The 21,341-nt window shown below is 47.9% G+C and overlaps 1 protein-coding gene across 1 annotated transcript; it reads right to left on the reverse strand.

Annotated features, from left to right (window-relative positions):
* Positions 1-2,157: 2,157 nt before the first annotated feature.
* Positions 2,158-18,279, reverse strand: C1H1orf35 (chromosome 1 C1orf35 homolog). The gene is made up of 9 exons (XM_063122895.1): positions 18,259-18,279; positions 16,698-16,892; positions 15,601-15,751; positions 13,334-13,379; positions 12,462-12,544; positions 10,313-10,385; positions 9,176-9,249; positions 7,769-7,915; positions 2,158-3,021 (listed from the first exon to the last, which is right to left on the reverse strand). Exons 2-9 carry the CDS (start codon positions 16,789-16,791, stop codon positions 2,715-2,717), a joined length of 975 nt encoding a protein of 324 aa, XP_062978965.1. The 5' UTR covers positions 16,792-16,892; positions 18,259-18,279; the 3' UTR covers positions 2,158-2,714.
* Between the last annotated feature and the right edge of the window lie 3,062 nt (positions 18,280-21,341).

The raw sequence follows: 21,341 nt of genomic DNA on the forward strand, positions 1-21,341 counted from the left end.
TGCAGCAAACGGTGAGTAAGCATGTTCACACCATGGTTGCACAGCCCTGTGGTGGTTCACATGACACACTAAGCCGTAATGTTTCGCTCAAAATGCTTAACCACCGTGGCTTAGCGTGTCGTCGCAACAGGCTCACTACCTTGGACGGAGTCCTGAAGAAGTTGAAAGCAAACCTTCAGATTTACACAGAACGGTTTAAAAAACAACGCAAGTTTTAATTTTACAATACTCGGCTGTATAGAATTTAAAAACCTACCAATATCTAAAAGTAGAAATGAGGTGGATGGCAATATATAACTAAAGCAGCCTTCCCCAACCTGGTGCATTCCAGATGTTTTGGGCTTTCTCTCCCATCAGTCTCAGTCAGCACGGCCAATGCTCAGGAATATGTGGTCCAAAACTTCTGGAGGCCATCACGCTTGGGTTAATTTCTCAAACCGGAAGGAAGTACATAGGGGAAGGGGTACAAGACCCCCCCCCTCCATGGAGAGAAATGCCAGCGACCAACCAGATCATAGAATAGCAGAGTTGGAAGGGGCCTACAAGGCCATCGAGTCCAACCCCGTGCTCAATGCAGGAATCCACCCTAAAGCATCCCTGACAGAGGGTTGTCCAGCTGCCTCTTGAAGGCCTCTAGTGTGGGAGAGCCCACAACCTCCCTACATCACTGGTTCCATTGTTGTACTGCTTTAACAGTCAGGAGGTTTTTCCTAATGTCCAGCTGGAATCTGGCTTCCTGTAACTTGAGCCCGTTATTCCGTGTCCTGCACTCTGGGAGGATCGAGAAGAGATCCTGGCCCTCCTCTGTGTGACCACCTTTTAAGTCTTTGGAGAGTGCTCTCATGTCTCCCCTCCATCTTCTCTTCTCCAGGCTAAACATGCCCAGTTCTTTCAGTCTCTCTTCATAGATGCGTAGGAGCGGCTGGCAGCGGTAACCATGTGCACCTTGGAGGATGTGCCCAGAGAGGGTCTAGAAGGACCACCTCCCCATAAGCTATCTTGGTAAGCTAAACGAGACAGCGCTTTTTGAAATGGGGACGGGTAGCTGTGTTACCCCGCTCCAAGGCAGCCTTGACTTCCAAGACCAACATAGTTATTGCGGAATCACCTTGTGCGGGCCAGAACTGACTTCATCACATGCCTGAATTATACGTAGGCATAATAGCTAGATGCTGAGGTTTCCACGTCACCCGAGCGTGCACGGAGTGTGCACCAACTTGCTCCCAAGTCCTAAATCTGAGTTGAAGAGGGCTGAATGGTCCCACCTCGACCTGACCTGATTTGGGCCCAGGTTGAGCCGCTTCAGCCCAATGGCCTGACACAGCACCCTCCACCCATAGAGCTTACCAGAAGCCTCCACTTGCGCTGGTGAGCTGCCTGTCCTCCAGGGGAATTGCTCTGACCTGCCACAGTCCAGTTGCAAACTACAGCCGCCAGAAAAGGCCTTTTCCGGCTGCTGTAGTTTTCAACAGATCTATGGCAGGCCAGAGCGGCTCTCCTGAAAGACAGGCAGCGCGCTGGCGTTGAGCGCTGGCTTCTGGTGAGGCGAATCCTACAGACTCCCAGTCAGCCTCACACCCGGGAAACTTCAACCGCCGACGTACTTCAGATTTGGAACCAAATCCGAAGTGATCCAGGGCAGTTCTGAGGCAACCGGAGTTGAATCAGGGCCAATTCAGAGGCCCTGAAGCAAATTAGGGGAGCTGTACACGGCCCTAGTTTTTACCACAATAACTGCATTTGTCTTTCAGTGACCACAGGATCCCTTGATGCTTTGGAACTGGGCTTTCCGTATACACAGCGCAAGGAAGGCTGGTCAATAAGAAAGAAACCTCGTCTACATGAACCCTCGTGAACTCGAGGCGGAAGTTCCTGCATCGTAGATTTAATGAACCATCTTGGTTCGGTAAGGCATTCTGGCCCACCTTATACAGCTGGGGCAGGACCCCAAATTTGCGAGGAAGGGATCTCCCTGCCCCTCACACACACAGCTCACCCCATCCTGACTCTGTGTAGCACTTTCATGGAGCTGTAGGAGCTGTTGTGGCACGTGACGAGTGGGGTCAGAGTCCACTTCTGGCAGCTTGATCCGCCTGAACTTGGGATCCCCCACATCCGATAAAACCTTACATCATTTATTTTAAATGTATGTGTTAAATACAGATCACATAGTGTCTTCTTTTTAATTACTTGAAGGTGTTATGTGACTGAGCTGATCCAAACATTTATATAACTTTTACAAAAACCCGGATTGCCTGAAAAAGAGCCCAGTAGAACTCAAAGCTTGCTCCTAGCATTTTTTTAGATGCTAGGAGCAAGCTAGCATTCAACTTGGTCAATACCAGCAGCCTTCCCAGACCTGGGGCCCTCCAGTTGTGTTGGACTACAACTCGCAGAGCTGGCTGGGAGTTTCTGGGAGATGTAGTCCAACACAGCTGGAGGGCTCCAAGTTGGAGAAGGCTGTTGTAAAAGCAGTTAAAGAGGCCACCAAGACTCCCATCTTTGCCTCACCAGGGCATTTCGGTTCACATATGTACTGACAGCGGTGCACTTTCTGCCTTTCCTCATTCCCTGCTACCAGCAGTGGCAAATTAAAGCTCGACTCCAAAAGGAACACAGACACGTGCATCAACCAAGAATTGAATCCAGTCAGTATCACAGCCTAGCATTCCTTTCCAACCAAGGCCCCGGCCTCCTCCGTTTCGAAGGAAGATTCAGTCATCCGAATCTGTGTCATGCCGCCTCTTGGCTCGGTGCACCACAGGGGACCGGCTTCTTCTCCGCTTCGGGCCCCCGAAGCCTTTGACTCTGGGAGACGGGGACCGACTACCCCTACCAATGGGACACTCCCTTCTTCCAGGCTTGGGAGAACGCCGGCTGGAGGAGGATGGGTCATGGCGCTGCCTGCCGGATGGTTTCTGTTCTTCTCGGGCAGGTGGTGAGCGGCTGCCACGGTGGCTGGCTCCGGCCACCTGGGAGGAGGATTGGCGGCTCTCCGGAGGCAAAGCAGGTCGCCTTTTTCTGCAAAATACAAAATGGTCAAAGGGCTGGAGCATGTCCCCTGTGAGGAAAGGCTGCAACAGCTTGGATTGTTTAGCTCCCAGGTGAGCGAGGGGAATAAAATTTCACCTGGTGTGGACAAAGTGGTAAGGGAGACATTTTCCTCCCTCTCTCATAATACTAGAACCCAATGAGGTCATCCCATGAATCGGAGGGTCGGGAGATTCAGGATAAAAGGAAGGACTTCTTCACACAGCGCAGAGTTAAACTATGGAATTCGCTACCACTAGATGTGGTGATGGCCACCAACTTGGATGGCTTTAAAAGGGGTGTTAGATAAATTCCTGGAGGAGAAGGCTATCAATGTCTGCTAGTCCTGATGGTTGTGTGCTATAGCTCCAGTATCTGACGCAGTAAGCCTGTGTGCACCAGTTGCTGGGGAACATGGGTGGGAGGGTGCTGTTGCATTGTGGGTCCTACTTGTGGGTTTCCCATAGACAGCAGGTTGGCCACCGTGTGAACAGAATGCTGGACTAGATTGGACTGATTCAGCAGGGTTCTTATGAGGCCAGGTCAGATTAACATCCAGCAACTCACAGGAGAGCCCTGGAAAGGGTTAGGGATACAGAAGGAGGCCTTGTACTGCCATCTTGCCTTATAGAATGCCCCCCCCTCCAACCCTGGTGTTCAGGAAGCACCAACTCTGGAGTGTTTTAGGATCCAAATAAAGACCTATTTCTGTACCCAAACCTTCCCTTATTAATTATGTTGCCAGTTTGCTAATTGTGGTGTTTTAAGCACTGGGTTTTAACAGTTTATAGACATTTGGGGTTTTTTTTGTATTCATGATGATTTTATAGTTTCTTCCATCTTTCCTTGCAAACTGCATAGATATGTTTTTGAATAAGGTAAGTGGTATATTGGTCTTAACAATCTTAACGGCTACTAATAATGAGAAGAGAGTTCAGCCTGAGTGCAGCGTGCTTGCCTGATCCAAGGATGCGGACACATTTCCTGAGATGCAACAAAGCCCAGAGTAGGGTGACCCTATGGAAAAGGAGGACAGGGCTCCTGTATCTTTAACAGTTGCACAGAAAAGGGAATTTCAGCAGGTCTCATTTGTACATATGGAGAACCTGGTGAAATTCCCTCTTCATCACAGCAGGTAAAGCTGCAGGAGCTATACTAGAGTGACCCGATTTAAAAGAGGGCAGCTTTCACTGTTGTGATGAAGAGGGAATTTCACCAGGTTCCCCATATATACAAAGGACACCTGCTGAAATTCCCTTTTCAATACAACTGTTAAAGATACAGGAGCCCTGTCCTCCTTTTCATAGGGTCACCCTAGCTCAGAGTTTCGCTGACGCCCAACAGCCTGTACCACAAATGCATGATTTCTCTATGCTGGATGAAGAACTAAGACACACACACACACACACACCCCGCTCCCCTGAAATGCAGCCCCCAAAATCAGCCCTTAAACCCTCTGCCAAGTTTGAGCGGTAAATTCTTCTTGGTTGAAGCCTCCTGCATACACAGGGTGCTCACAGCGCCCTCATGTGTTGAACGTTTGAAAACGCACCGGCAGGTAGAGCTGCCTTTCCAACTGGAATGTCCTCCAGGCAGGTTGGACTACAAATCCCAGCATGCCCCAACCAGCCAATTCATCTGGAAATCGTCAGGTTGGAGAAGGCAGTAGTGGAGTTTAGAGAAAAATTCAAGTCATGTATTCACAGATAGATCACTTGAATTTTCCAATCCTTTCCGTAAGGACCTCAGGACAGTACAGAGCGGGAACAAGAGACCCCAGGGTCGAGCAGAGTTCTTTTACCCTCAACACCCACGCACGCACGCACACAGACACAAGGCTTGAACCCAACAATGGCTCTTCAACTAAAACTTAAAACCAATCACAAAACCTCAAAAATGGTATTTACACTTCCTGCCAGGCAAGATTTGTCTGGCAAACCTTTATGGGCTTGGGGTGGGGGTGGGGGGTTGCCATATTTTCTTATTTAAGGCCCACTTTTATTGGCTTTGCTGGAGGCAACTTGTAGCCCTGCTATTATTGCTGAACTGCCAACGCCAACATAGCTAATGCCGAGGGATTTATCTATTCATTTATTGCATTTCTATACTGCCCCAATAGCCGAAGCTCTCTGGGCGGTTCACAAAAATTAAAACCATTAAGTCAGGGTGACCCTATGAAAAGGAGGACAGGGCTCCTGTATCTTTAACAGTTGTATTGGAAAGGGAATTTCAGCAGCTGTCATTTGTATATATGGGGAACCTGGTGAAATTCCCTCTTCATCACACCAGTTAAAGCTGCAGGAGCCCTGCCCTCTTTTAAATCTGGTCAGTCTAGTATAGCTCCTGCACTTTAACTGGTGTGATGAAGAGGGAATTTCACCAGGTTCTCCATATATACAAAGGACACCTGCTGAAATTCCCTTGTCTATGCAACTGTGAAAGATACAGGAGCCCTGTCCTCCTTTTCAGATGGTCACCCTACTTTACTCTGACTCATAGCAGTTCAGGCAGACAAATGTCTTTCTCATCACCTGATCCTTTCAACTGGAGAGCCCCGTAAGTGAACCTGGGCCCTTTACCATGCTGACTACTACTGAACCGTTATCCCTTCCCATATGATAAACTACATGGCATACTTCAGGGTACCACTGGGGCAGAGCTAAACTTGCTCCCATCTCCATTCTCAAAACGATGGCAGGTGGAGAACAGCAGCAGCAGCTGGTCTTAACACCATGGAGGTTGGACTATTAAATCTTGTGAAGGGGCTTCATAATACATTACACAGCACAGGGGTCCTCCTTTTCATAGGGTCCTCCTTTTCATAGGGTCACCCAACCTAAGGCAGTTATGGATATGCATGTTAGGTGGAACAATGGCCATTTCTACACCTGCCTTCCCCCCCCCACCCACCCCGGGATCATCCTGGGATCATTCCTATGCGTCCAAATGACACACAGGGGATCCCGGGGCAGGCAGGGACTCCTTTTCATATGGTCACCCTAATTAAGTACCGCACGAAATGAGAAAGCATAACATCTCTGGAATAGCCCAATGTAGTGTTTGAGAATAGGTAGGCTAAGAAGATTTCAACCCAGAGGAGAGGTCGTGGAACACACAAATGTAGAGTTATTACTTAGGAAATCAGAAGCACCTGACAATCAAAGATAAAGGAAGTGGGGCAGGTGGCTATTAGGAGGAGGGCCTTCTCCGCTGTGGCACCCCGGCTGTGGAATGAGCTCCCCAGAGAGGTCCGCCTGGCGCCTACACTGTACTCTTTTCGTCGCCAGCTGAAGTCCTTTTTATTCTCTCAGTATTTTAACACTTAATTTTAACTTAAATTTAAATTTTACTGATCTAACTCTGTATTTTAATCTTATATCCATTTTTGCTGCACGGTTTTATCCTGGTTGTGCTTTTTATACTGTATTTTGTATTTGTGTTTTTAGACTGTTGGTAGTTTTATGATGGTTTTAATTTTTGTGAACCGCCCAGAGCGCTTCGGCTATTGGGCGGAATAAAAATGTAATAAATAAATAAATAAATAAATAAAGCAAGATCCTTCTCAATCTGGCTAAAAAGCAAACATTCCTTTTGTCCCATGGCAGCATTAAGGGACATGGCTTAGTTGCCAAGTTTCTAAGAGTCCTTTTCAGGCCATTTCAAAGTTTCCAAAGTGACACCAGCAAAATGTTTTCTAGGCGAGGGGTGAGCAGGAAGTAGATCTCTAGATCTTTGGACTTCCAACTCCCAGCGTTCCTGATTATTGGTCATGCTGGCAGGGGCTTCTGGGAGTTGAGGTCCAAAACACCTGGGAGTCCACCATCTGTCCACCCACAACTGGAGGAGGTGACGCCAGACCAGGTGTGCTTCAAACCAGCATCCAGTAGAAGCAATATAAAAGAGAGACACAAACGTTCCCCCACCATTCCCAAACCCTTGTCCTCCTTACGTCTGGAAGGAGAAGGAAAGGAACCTCTCGTGCAAGCAGAGTCATTACTGACACTTGGAGGGACGCCAGCTTTTGCTGACGTTTTCTTGGCAGGCCTTATAGCGGGGTGGTTCGCCGTTGCCTTCCCCGGCCGTCATTACCTTTCCCCCAGCTAACTGGGTACTCCTTTTACCAACCTCGGGAGGATGGAAGGCTGAGTCGACCCGAGCCAGCTGCCTGAAACCAGCTTCTGCTGGGATCGAACTCAGGCTGTGGGGAGAGTTTCAGCTGCAGAAACTGCTGCTTTACCACTCTGCGCCACATGAGGCTCTCCTTACGTCTGAGGACGCTTAAAATCTTTAAAAATCATACTTAGGCCCTGACCTCAGACGGAATCCCCCCCCCCCCGACATTTACTACATTGTAATTCAGCCTTTGGGCTTCAAGGTCCCCCACACCTTTGCAGTAAACAGAGAAGGCTGAATTGCATAATCTCTCTGCTTCTTTTTTTGGGTGTGTGTGTGTGTAGTGGATAACTGATACCTCCTAGGAAATCGAGCCACAGGCTCACTTTGCCACCCAAGGAAATAAAACTCTGAACTGGGCACCTCTCTGAAGAGCCCTGCCACCTGTTTCCTCGGGGTACTAAGACGCGTACTCTGAACATGCTCAGAGATTCTCTCTGCAGCTAGCCAATGAAGGCGAGCGTCTCCTGGCTGAATAGGCGTCTCCGCCAGGCCTTGCGGCTCAGCGTCCAGGCAGCCGCCTTCGGACCCACAGCTGTCACACCACTAGCAGCCCCTGCGGTACCTTTCTGTGTCGTCCGGAGAAGAGGAGGCGGAAGAAGAGGCGGCCCTCTTTTTATGGTGTTTCTCTTTCTCTTTCTTCTTTTCTTTCTTGTGCTTTTTCTTTTTCTTCTTCTCCTTCTTCTTTTTGGATTTCTTGCTGGCCTCTGGCCTGTCGGATTAAACGGGAATTGTAGACTGTCAGAGTCTCTCTCTCTCTCTCTCCCCAACGTTCCTTCCCCGCCCCCGTGGAGGTTCTCTCAAGTCAGAACCTGAGCACCTTCCAGAAGTGAAGTTGTGCCAACCCAGACCTGAAGGCAAGTATATGGGACAGCCCCGATGAGACTGTACCATCTCAAGAATGCATGGTTTTGGAGGGGAAGGGGAGAGGCAGGAATCGCCTCTTTGAAACTCCTTCTGCATGGAAAGACTCCTCTTTTGATAGGCAGGAAGATTGTTGCAGGGGTGTATTCAAGTGGTCACCTAGCTTCATTCAAGAGGTGGGTAACACCTTTCTTTTTAAAGCAGCCGCAGGACTGCAACCACAAGGTCTAGAAACTTGATAATATCCAGCCACAGTTGAATGGGTGTGCAACGAACCCTGTCACCCCAGCAGTCTGCCTCCTAGAGAAGATAATTTATATACCCAAATCATTCCTAGTAGGCAACCCACTCGGAAAATCTCCACTGAAGGCAATTCGTGGCCTGTCTTGTATAAAACAGCTGATCACCGTCAGACCCTTGACCGTACCATTTCAATCTGCAGGTATTCCCTCATCCTAAATATATATATATATACCTATGGTCACAGATAACTAGAAGTCAGAGCAAAAGGCCCACACAAAGTTTTCTCTGCAACTTGTGCATGCAATGCTGCTATACGGGAAGACCATTAAATCATCCACCCCCCTATTTGCAGTCTGAAGTGGTACAGTCCAGGAACAGAGGGATTTAGAATGCGATCTGTTCTTTGTGCAGGATAGTTCTCCGTAACCTTCCTCGGGCAGGTGGCTTTACTGCCGGCGTCCTTTTTCCAGGTAGGAAGTTTTTGTCCATGGTCCTTCCTTCTCTTCTCTGTACAACTTACAGCCCTGCGTGCACTTCACCATTTTCACTTTAGGCACGAGTCTTTCCCAACCTGGCGCCTTCAAGATGCGTTGCACTGCAACTCCCATACTCCCCAGTCAGCATGATGGGAGCTGTAGTCCAGCACATCTCAGGGGATAGGCTGGGGACGTCTGGCCCAGGCTAAACATAAAACCACCCTCTTTATCTTCCAATCTGCTATCTAAACCGTCCCTCCTTTCTCCTAGGGATCGTCTCCAGTGTGCCGGCCTACTCCTCAAATCTAGGTAGCCGTGAACAGACACGGCCCTCCTCTCCTTGGCCCGAGAGACGAAGGTCAGGAACACACAGGCGCGTGGGTTCTTACTGGGACACTTCAGCTTCCTCGTCCGGTTTCCTCTGAGTAGACGAAACCTCGGGGCCGCTCGCCGCTCGATGGTGCTGGTAGAGTTGCAGAGAAAAGACAGAAGGGAAGGAATCTCATCAAATGCTGGACAGAGGCTCATCAGAAAGAAAAGGAAGAAGACGAAAGAGAAGGAGAAGGGAGGGAGAAGGTCATCCAATGGCAGAGCCCTCAGTTTAATCCATCTGCAGGATCAAGCGGTACAGCTGTTGCCAGACTGTATCACTTTAGGAATTGGGCGGGGTGGACAGGGGTGGACGTGCATTTCAATACTTCGTCCTGCTGCTACACACAGAAAACAAGTACGGCAAAGGGAATGGATTCGCTACTAGCATTCTCCCCGAACAATAGTAGAAGGTATGTGGGTGCTGGCAAGCCACTTTGCGTGGCGCCCCACAAAGCCAGAGACGAGGCCTGCTACGGAAAGAGGGGCTGCTCCCCCCTCCCACGCCCCGCCCCACCCTAGTGCTGGCTGTGTCACTTCCTCAGCATGGAGAAAGGCTAAAATGAGTGGGAGGGATGTTGTCAGTGGACATTGTCCAATCCGAAATCAGGGGATCCTCACGGGGGTGGGGCTTGGAGGCCAAGCTCCACCCCCTGGAGAGACCCAAGGAGGTTCTGCGGGCCATACTTGGGTGACCGGCAGGCTGGATGAGGCTGCGGGCTGGGGGATCCTAGAATCATAGAAGAGTAGAGTTGGAAGGGGCCCCTAAGGCCATCGAGTCCAACCCCCTGCTCAATGCAGGAATCCACCTTAAAGCATCCCTGACAGATGGTTGTCCAGCTGCCTCTTGAAGGCCTCTAGTGTGGGAGAGCCCACAACCTCCCTAGGTAACTGATTCCATTGTCGTACTGCTCTAACAGTCAGGAAGTTTTTCCTGATGTCCAGCCGGAATCTGGCTTCCTTTATCTTGAGCCCGTTATTCCGTGTCCTGCACTCTGGGAGGATGGAGAAGAGATCCTGGCCCTCCTCTGTGTGACAACCTTTTAAGTCTTTGAAGAGTGCTCTCACGTCTCCCCTCAATCTTCTCTTCTCCAGGCTAAACATGCCCAGTTGTTTCACGTCCGGGATGGGTTGGAGGAGCAACGTCAACAACTCACCGTAAAGACTGAAAGGCCTAGTTTGGCAGCTTCTTTGTCTTCTTTGGAGAACATCATCCTGCCCCCGGCACATCTGAGAAGAAGTCAGATTACAATTAAAGGACACCAGTGGACCAGTCGCTTTGTTTTTGGGTGGGGTGAGAGGACAGAAATCTAAACGCAGCAATCCTATGAGCAGAATTTCATTTTTTTTTAAAAAAGGATGCTGTAGCACACCACCCTGTTCAGTGGGTCCAAAATAAAGGCTCCTTCCAGGTGCTGTAACACCTCTAGAACTTCCTGCACTGAGCAGGGGGTGGTTTGGGTGATCTCTGAGGTCCCTTCCAACGGCACGATTTCTATGATTTCTGCCAAGAAACTGCTCCACTGAATTACATCACTAGATCCTGCCAGTGATATTATTCCTCAAAGAGACACATGGAGAAATGCACAGGTGGGTGTGGTGTTCCTGCCCCTATCCAAGTGAGAATTCCCCTCCTTTAAGGCCTTTTCTCGCCCCCAGCGGGGTTTCTTTGCCACCAAGACCTTTAAGGCTCAGTCCCAATCCTTACTCAGCCCTCTCTCTACCAGGACACGCAGACGTCTCTCTGTCACCTTGTAACACTCCTTTCACTCACTCACTCTTATGTAGCCAAGAGCAGTAGATGTGGGATTTTATAAACAAAGAAAGCTTTATTAATTACAATAATAAGTTGTTGAATAATAAACAAGTAACGTTGAAATCGCTCTATCAATATAGGGCCCCCTCATACCTAACAATCCAAAATCGCTCTCTTGGAGAATCCAGACCTCTCTCCCTCTTTCAGTTCTCAAACATAAAATCCTATCTCTGACCTAATCCCCTCTGTCATCTCATCCCTGTCTCATCGATTAAATTTAATAGGGAAAAATGCCAAGTTCTATATCTAGGAAATAGAAACCAAATGCACAGTTACAAGATGGGGGATACTAGGCTCAGCAATACTACAAACGAGAAGGATCTTGGAATTGTTGTAGATCGCAAGCTGAATATGAGCCAACACTGCGATGTGGCTGCAAGAAAGGCAAATGCTATTTTGGACTGCATTAATAGAAGTCTAGCTTCCAAATCACGGGAGGTACTGGTTCCTCTCTATTCGGCCCTGGTTAGGCCTCATCTAGAGTATTGCGTCCAGTTCTGGGCTCCACACTTCAAGAAGGACGCAGACAAGCTGGAGGAAGAGGAGGGCAACCAGGATGATCAGGGGTCTTGAAACAAAGCCCTATGAAGAGAGACTGAAAGAACTGGGCAGGTTTAGCCTGGAGAAGAGAAGATTGAGGGGAGACATGAGAGCACTCTTCAAATACTTAAAAGGTTGTGGGCCAGGATCTCTTCTCGATCCTCCCAGAGTGCAGGACACGGAATAACGGGCTCAAGTTAAAGGAAGCCAGATTCCGGCTGGACATCAGGAAAAATTTCCTGACTGTTAGAGCAGTATGACAATGGAATCAGTTACCTGGGGAGGTTGTGGCCTCTCCTACACTAGAGGCCTTCAAGAGGCAGCTGGACAGCCATCCGTCAGGGATGTTTTAGGGTGGATTCCTGCATTGAGCAGGGGGTTGGACTCGATGGCCTCGTAGGCCCCTTCCAACTCTGCTATTCTATGATTCTCATCCCTGTCTCTAAGGCCCTTTCTACACCTAAGGATTATCCCAGGAAAATGGAGGGATCATCCCTGCCTGCTCCTGGGATCCCCTGTGTGGCATTTGGATGCACAGGGATGATCCCGGGACGATCCCGGGGGAAAAGGCAGGTGTAGAAACAGCTTAACTCTTTCTCTGTTCTAAACTATCTCGCACCATATCCCTGTCTGCCTCCCACGGACCCAGCACCTGGTTTACACAGCACACACACACACACTTTTCACCCCCGCCTTCTCACTCTTTCAGCCAATCAGCTCACAAATGCAAATCCACCATTCTCTCCCCAGAGATACTTACCAAACCATAGATCTACAACACGAACATACAGTTATAAACATAAACTCAGTATGGACAGATGTGTCATGTCACAGTGGTCTAGACACAAAGAGACTGAAACGGTGGCAGCTAGACACCTTCTTTAAGGATCGTCTTGCATCTCTGTTTTGAGAGGAGCACATGAAGTCACTTGGAGAACAGCACCACGTACCTAGAACTCCCCAGGCCCACCATCCGATCCACGCCCTTCTCGTCATGTTCTGCTCCGTCGCGTTTGCAGACTTCAGCGAGATCCTTGAACGGAAATGCAGCAGACAATGCCTTTTGAGAAGTAATCCAGTACCCCGCGTTTGTGTGGACGTGGGAGTTACTACAGCTTTGAGCTGAAGGAACATTCCCTCCCATTGATCTCTACAACTCCCATGATCCCTGCCCAATGCCTATGCTGTCTGGAGATTATGGGAATCGTAGCCTAGAATATCTGGAGAGCACCAGATTAGGGGAGGCTGATGTATATTTTTGCACACCTAAGGGAAAAATGTGCACTTTTGTCATCCTTTTCAAAAGACACCCATATTGCGGTTTTAGTAATATGCACTTTTATTGAAATAGTGTTAATTGATTACTCAGTTAGATTATTGATTGACTTTTTTTTAATGAGCTGACTACTCGTTTTAATAGACAGTTCTTTACTGTGAGCTTTTTTTTTTTTTTAATTACATTTTTATACCGCCCAATAGCCGAAGCTCTCTGGGCGGTTCACAAAAATTAAAACCATAATAAAACACCCAACAGTTTAAAACACAATTACGAAATACAGTATAAAAAGCACAACCAGGATAAAACCACACAGCAAAGTTGATATAAGATTAAAATACAGAGTTAAAACAGTAAAATTTAAATTTAAGTTAAAATTAAGTGTTAAAATACTGAGTGAATTATTATTATTATTATTATTTATTTATATAGCAAGGAGTACAGTGTAGGCGCCAGGTGGACCTCTCTGGGGAGCTTTGAGATTAAGCGCATTACAATAAAAAGCAAATAAATGTAGAATTAAAAAAATACAATATGTATGCCTACCTCTTTGCTCAGCCCTGTTGGCTGCTTCTTCATATTCTTATAACCCCTGTAAAGAAACAATGCAAAGGAGAGTGATAAAGCTGGGCTTCGTAAGAGCCTGTGATCATTCAATGGAGCTGGCACGGAACTTCCTGACTGTTAGAGCAGTACGACAATGGAACCAGTTACCTAGGGAGGTGATGGGCTCTCCCACACTAGAGGCCTTAAAGAGGCAGCTGGACAACCATCTGTCAGGGATGCTTTAGGGTGGATTCCTGCGTTGAGCAGGGGGTTGGACTGGATGACCTTATAGGCCCTTACAACTCTACTGTTGTATGATTCTGTGATAATAAAATGAATTCAACCCACATATCCTATGCAATGGATCCCTTGTAGGTGAACACCATAGGCCAACCTTGCCCAACTTGGGCCCTCCAGATGCATTGGACTACAAGTCCCATCAGTCCTAGCCAGCATGGTTAATGGTCTCCACAGCTTCCTGCCAGCTTGCCTTCCTGCAACACTGCTATTCCTTTTCAAAGCCAGGATCTCATATCGTTCATCCCAGAGTGCAGGACACAGAATAATGGGCTCAAGTTACAGGAAGCCGGATTCCAGCTGGACATCAGGAAAAACTTCCTAACTATTAGAGCAGTACGACAATGGAACCAGTTACCTAGGTTGGTTGTGGGCTCTCCCACCCTAGAGGCCTTCAAGTGGCAGCTGGACAGCCATCAGTCAGGGATGCTTTAAAGTGGACTCCTGCATTGAGCAGGGGGCTGGACTTGATGACCTTAGAAGACCCTTCCAACTGTACTGTTGTATGAACTTCCCAGTGGATTGTGTCTGGGGCTGGCACAAGACATCTTGCTGCTGGATCTGGAGCAGCAAATAGCTCTACCCACTCCCATGCTGACCCAAGCCAAAATGCATAGTTCTCAAAGTTTTATACTGTATGTTTTTATCTGTACGCTGCTCTGAGATCTTAATGATATAGGGCGGGATATAAATGTTTTAAATAAATCAATAAATAAAGCCAACGGGTGATTTTGGCACACGACACAGAAAATCTCACAAACACCTTTCCTAACCCCGCCAGTGAAATTACTACCGTAACAACACATTCAATACCTAACAACAGGAAATGCCCTTTTGAGACATCACTAGACCGCTGCCTGAGGTGGTCGCTTCACTCTGCCTCACGGAAGGGCCGGCCCCAATCGTGCCCCACGAGTCAGAGCTACCCATTCCTACCACTTGTAACAGATTGTAAGCCTGTGGGCAGGGACTGCCTTAAGAATTATTTTTGTAAGCCGCCTTGAGAACCTTTTTTGTCTAAAGAGTAGGATAAAAGAGCTATAATAAATAAATAACTCTCCTGTTCTTAATGGGACACCCAAAAGCAGGGACAAGGGGTCACAGGTTAAGAACATAAGAAGAGCCCTGAGGCTGGATCAGACCAAGGGTCCATCTAGTCCAGCACTCTGTTCACACAGGGGCCAACCAGCCATCGGCCAGGGACCAACATGGTGTAACAGCACCCTCCCACCCATGTTCCCCAGCAACTGATGCACACAGGCTTACTGCCTTGAATACTGGAGATAGCACACAACCATCAGGGCTAGTAGCCATGGATAGCCTTCGCCTCCAGGAATTGATCCAACCCCCTTTTAAAGCCATCCAAATTGGTCGCCATCACTACATCTTGTGTCAATGAATTCCCTAATTTGACTCTGTGCTGTGTGAAGAAGCCCTTCCTTTTATCTGTCCTGGATCTCCCACCCATCAGCTTCATGGGACATGACCCGTTTGGGTTCTAGTATTTTGAGAGAGGGTGGAAAAATGTCTCCCTGTCCACCTTCTCCACACCAGGCATCATTTTGTCCACCTCTATCATGTCTCCCCTTAGCCTCCTTTTTCCCAAGCTAAACAATCCCAGTTGATGTAGCCTTCCCTCCTAGGGGAGATGCTCCAGCCCCTTAATCATTTTAGTTGCCCTTTTCTGCACTTTTCCCACTTGGCACGCGTACCACGGTGAGCATCTTTTCCTGCTCCCCCGCCCTAGCAAGTGTAATTAGCGCCAAATTGCTCTCAAATTTAGAGATTAAGGCTGGAGGGAGTGGACCGTTCCCGTGCCCAAGCTCTGCTTTGGAAGGCAGCTGGAGCGCTTTAAAAGCAGACCAAACCCAGAACCTCTTCCCCACTGGGAAAAGGGTTGAGAGGCGGCCATCAAAACCTGCAGTTCTCTTACACTTCCAGACGTCGCTGAGATGTGCCTCAAAACTTACAAGGCTGCCATCATGGCCTCCTCCTCTGCCTGTCGGACGGCGGCCAACTCCTCTTCCCGGGAGAGGGGCGCGTCGCCTTTCTTCCCCTTGGCGTACCACGTGAGATCCTTGCCCTTCTGCCACCGGCCCACGGGCGCCATCAAGGAGTTCCCTGCAGGTTAAGGGGGAGAGATGCAACGTCAGAGCTGAAGTGGAGCGCGTGAGCACCAAGGAGATAATGGGACAGCCCAAAGCTCAATGAAAGAGCATTCTGGAGGTCCCAGGTTCAAGGTCCGGCATCTCCAATCCGAAGGATCTCAGACGGCAGGGCTAGAAAACCACTCTAGCCTGAGGTCATGAGATCTAGCCTGCTAGCCAGGTAAATCGGACTTGCCCAACTTCGTGCTCTCTAGATGTGTTGGGAATCCCCCTTGGGGATCCTGGGAGTTGCAGTCCCAACTCATCTAGAGGACACAAAGGAGTTGTGTTTATATACCACTAGTTGTTTGTCCAGAGCTTTTCACGTGTACATTATCTCAGTGAATACATCCACCATGTAAAATAAGCTAATTCTTTCAGGTCTATAACCAGAACAGTTTGACTGCCGATGCAGACAGAAAGAACACGACTGCAGTCTTGTTAAAAAAAAAAAAAAATACCTAAAAGGTTTCGAATGGATAATTACTTCAAAAAGTAATTCATTTTGTTGTACAGCTCCTAACGAAGGATCTCCGGATCCGAAACGTTGAGTGTGTGTACAAGTTTGGTTGAAAGTTTTTTGAATGTTTTTTGCATTTCGGAGAAGAATTTTTTTTTAAAAAAAAAAAACCTCTTTTGACATTTCATAGCACCAGAGCTAGACTGCTCTTTTTCTCATAGCCTTTTCGTGGTGCTTTTCCGCTCTTGTTATTGTCTCCACACCAGAGATCCATAAATGTTATTGTCTCCATATCAGAGAGGAGAGATCTGAGACAGAGAGAGAGACCTACCTAATACCCTACCTAAGTCAGTTCATGGCTGGAGGTGACATTTGAACCCAGGTCTTAAATAGACTCAGAGCCATCTCAGCACTCAATTTACTATTGAAGCGAACGAAACAAGAAGTAGCGTTTTCATACCCAGGTAGTTTTCCCTTTGTTTATCCGTCTTCACATCCTCCCAGTTGAACTGGTCCTGCCCGCCTCTCACACCACCTCTGGAGGAACCAAACATGATGAAGGAGAAAACAGTAATTCCTCTGACCGTTCCTTCTTTCTTTTTAAAGTCCAAATCCTCAAAGGGAGGTCAGATTCCAATCCTTGGGCAACCTTGATCTAGAAAAAGAAGAAGGTAACAGGTGTCACAGCTGTCTATATCCGGTCCTCATTTAACACACTGTTGAGCGGCTTCGAGTTATTGCAATTTTGCTTATTACGTTTAATCAGGACACACAGGGAGCTATGAATTCCAAGTTGCAAAAAAACGCCTGCCTGTTTGGCCTAGCAAAAATAACACAAACATGTAAATCCCCTCTTTTGAAATCTCAAGACAACTTACACAAACTCACAACAACACATCAATATAAGAATTGTTATTTTTTAAAAACAGGCCAGTAACCAGGAGACATTTTACTCTGGATAACGAACACAGCAGCTGTACCAACTGAACCTATGTTCCACACAGCTCCGGGTTTTACAGCGGCGGGTAAGAATAAATATATTCTTATTCTTATTATTATTATTATTAAAACATCTCAGAGCATGTGCTTTCCGACTTTCCTTTCCGATGGGACTGAGATTTACAGTGCCTCTGTGCACATGCAGAGTGCCTTTTCATTTATTTAGTTATTTTATTAATTACATTTTTATAACGCCCAATAGCCGAAGCGCTCTGGGCGGTTTACAAAAATTAAAACCATGAAGAACATAATAAAACAACCAACATAATAAAACAACTCCTCATTCTGAGGAAAAGCTGGTATTTTAGCTACTTTTAATGCTTAGAAAATTGTTGTTTTATGCCAATGAGCGGAACACCTGTCCCGAGACACTGCCACATACAGACGCATATATGTGAAGACATCTTATAGTACAGCCTTCCCCCTACCTGATGCCCTCCTGATGTCATGGACAACTCCAACCATCCCCAACAGCAGGGATGATGGGAGTTGTAGTAGTCCAACACATCTGGAGGTGCCAGGTGGGGAAAGTTATAAGAGAAAGTAATACAAAAACAGAAACACCCAACACATGAATTGTCCCTGCCTTTACATCCTTCTAGCGAGACGGGTTCAAATGACAGCGTTCCAAGCCGGAGCAGTGAAATTCTGGCAGCGCCCCAGTGCCCTGCCTCTGACAGCAGGCTTCAAGATTTAGAATCCAGCGGAGCGGCCAAACCTTTTATGCAACACCTTGGCAGCTCGATTTTACGCGCGTGTTCACTGGGACTTACCCTCCACCCCAATGGACCCAATGCATCTGCAAAAGAGTTTTGCCCTCTGCACATGGCCTTCCCCCCACATGGCCACAAACAACCCCACACTTTCTCAAGGTTGGGGGGGGGGAAACACACCGTCCCAGGTAGGGGGCTGTACGACCTAAGGCATGCCTACTCAGAAGTCAGCGCCGCTGAGATCAATAGGGCTTACTCCCCAGTAAGTGCACGTGGGATTTCAGGCTAAGGCTCCAGTCCTTTACTCACTTAGCAGGGAGTAAATCCCACTGAGCTCAGTGGGGCTGACTTCTGAGTAGACCTGCCTAGGAGGGCTCTGCAGCCCAGCCCAGCCCAGCCCAGCCAGCCACCCCCAATCGTTCCCTGGGCCTTCCTGTGCTCCAGGGCTAGAGCCCGACCCAGCCTCGGAGCCAACGGACCCGGGGGCTGCCAGCCCAGCAGCCCAGCCCCTGCCCCGCTTCCCCCACTCACGTGCTGCAAGCACCAGGACCGACTTCCGGCAGCAACTTCCGCAAGCCCCGGGAGGTACCATCGCCTTGCATGCTGGGGGGAGGCAGAATGTACCAAGTTGCTGGGAGGGGTTGCCAACTTATTTTGCAGCCGGGGGCTCCTCTGCTTTTAATAGTTGCATAACACAGGACCCCAACATGATAATGGATGCACTCTTTGTTTTGGCATGAGGGGTGCTGGGGGCAGGGAAAGGAGGCTGTACCAAGTTGCTGGGAGGGGTTGCCAACTTCTTCTGCGGCCCGGGGCTCCTCTGCTTTTAATAGTTGCATAACACAGGACCCCAACATGATAATGGATGCACTCTTTGTTTTGGCATGAGGGGTGCTGGGGGCAGGGAAAGGAGGCTGTACCAAGTTGCTGGGAGGGGTTGCCAACTTCTTCGGCGGCCCGGGGCTCCTCTGCTTTTAATAGTTGCATAAAAACAGGACCCCAATATAATTTGCTTTGGCATGAGGGGTGCTGGGAGCAGGGAAGGCAGATTGTACGAAGTCTCTGGGAGGGGTTGCCAACTTCTTTTGCAGCCCGGAGCTCCTCTGCTTTTAATAGTTGCATAAAAAGAGGACCCCAACAATAATAATGGATGCGCCCTTTGCTTTGGCATGACTGGTGCTGGGGTGGGGAGGGGAAGGCAGAGTGTACCAAGTTGCTGGGAGAGGTTGCCAACTTCTTTTGCAGCCCGGGGCTCCTCTGCTTTTAATAGTTGCAGAACACAGGACCCCAACATAATAATGGATGCGCCCTTTGCCTTGGCATGAGGGGTGCTGGGGGTGGGGAAGGGGGAGGCAGACTGTACCAAGTTGCTGGGAAGGGTTGCCAACTTCTTTTGCAGGCCGGGGCTCCTCTGCTTTTAATAGTTGCATAAAAACAGGACCCCAACGTAATAATGGATGCACCCTTTGCCTTGGCATGAGGGGTGCTGGGGGCGGGGAAAGGAGACTGTACCAAGTTGCTGGGAGGGGTTGCCAACTTCTTTTGCGGCCCAGGGCTCCTCCGCTTTTAATAGTTCCACAACACAGGACCCCAACATAATAACGGATGCGCCCTTTGCTTTGGCTTGTCGGGTGGTGCATGCAGCGATGGGGGCGGGGGAAGGCTTGCTTGCTTGGATTCTGCCTCCCATGCGGGGCTGAAATGAATAGACAACAAGTAAGGTGACCATATGAAAAGAAGGACAGGGCTCCTGTACCTGGAGCAGCGGAGGTGATCTGTACCTCTGTGTCCCCCAATGTCCATTATTTTCACTGGACAGGCTAAAAGCCCATCTAGCAAGGGCACTTTGGAGGAGGAGGAGGAGGAGGAGGAGGAGGGAAGGCAGCTAGAGGAAGCTCAAGATAAATCATATCCTGGTCTCTTCGGTCTCCCTCTTTCCTCCCACAGGGACATCCACCACCACCATCCCCAGGTCGATTGTAGGACCTTGGAGTGTCAGCTGACAGTTCTCTTCATGCCAGGTCAGATCTCTGACTCTCCCTTCCAAGGTGGGAGTGCTTGTCTCTGACCTTGGAAGGGGTTTTCTGAGCCATCCTATGGTTCCCACCAGGCCACTCGTCCAAGGCCGATAGTGTTAGATCAATGTTCTTTTCACCCAAGGACGAGATCCAAACAGCCCTTAAGCACGACTTAAGCACGAGGTGGTTCTGCTAACAATAGGACCCCTCTCTCCAGTGCTCTAAAAATCAAATAACCCCAAGATGTACACCCCAAGGTCTCCTTCGTATGCATGCCAAGTTTCAGGGGTCTAGGTTTCTTGTTTGTGGCATTAAGATGTCAACCGACAGACAACCTCTTATTATAGATATATAACATGTACATAATCTCCCTTTTTCTTCAGAAACTGTTGCTGTTACCCATATGTGAAATTTCTACCATTAACAATGCAAAGCTATACATGTCTGCTCAGAGGTAAGCCCCAGTGGAAAAGTTTAATAGAGAGAAAGGTAATGAAGTTAAAAGATTGGCTAGAAAAGATGAGAACGCGAGAAGAAATAAAGGAGAGATTAAAAGAGGGAACTTTAACGTGGTTAAATTATCTTCAATTAGAACAATGGACGAAGAAATGGCTAAAGGATAATGGAGAGTGTAGCGCGATTACGAAATTTGAGGAGCTGATCTTAAAAAAAGAAATTGAGAAAAGGGAAAATAAATTAATAAAAGGGTAAACGAGTGAAATATATAGAATATTAGTGGAAAGGGGGGAGACGGAAAGTGTAGGCAAGGTGGTTTGGGAAACTGACTTGAAGGAACAAATAGGGCAACAGTTGGGAAGGGATATGGAAACAAAGAGTGTTGAGAAATATGTCTGTAAGGATAAAAGAAAATTATTATAAGATTGCATGGAGGTGGTACCTAACCCCGGTAAGATTAAATAAAATAAATAAGATGAATTCAGCAAGCTGTTGGAGAGGTTGTCAAAAGAAAGGAATGTATTTATATACGTGGTGGGAATGCAAATTTGTAAAAAAATTATGGAAAATGGTGTTTAATGAGATAAAAGAAATTTTAGGAATGGAGATTGAAGAGACACCTATAGTGGCATTGTTATCATTATATGGAGAACTGAATTGTAATAAAGAGACAAAAGAATTGATAACGAACTTGTTAACAGCAGCAAGATTAATGATATCTAGGAACTGGAAGGTTCAAGGGGATTATCATATAGAAGACTGGTATAAAGAAATATGGGATATTGCTATTAATGATAAATTAACATGTAATATAAAAGCTAGAAGAGGAATGATAAAGACGAATGATTTTGAGGGAATATGGAAACAGTTCCTAGAATTTGTATTATCAAAGGGGAAAGGGAAAACACCTCCAGAGGA

Source organism: Elgaria multicarinata, chromosome 1 (genome assembly GCF_023053635.1).
Source record: "Elgaria multicarinata webbii isolate HBS135686 ecotype San Diego chromosome 1, rElgMul1.1.pri, whole genome shotgun sequence".
NCBI lineage: Eukaryota > Metazoa > Chordata > Lepidosauria > Squamata > Anguidae > Elgaria > Elgaria multicarinata.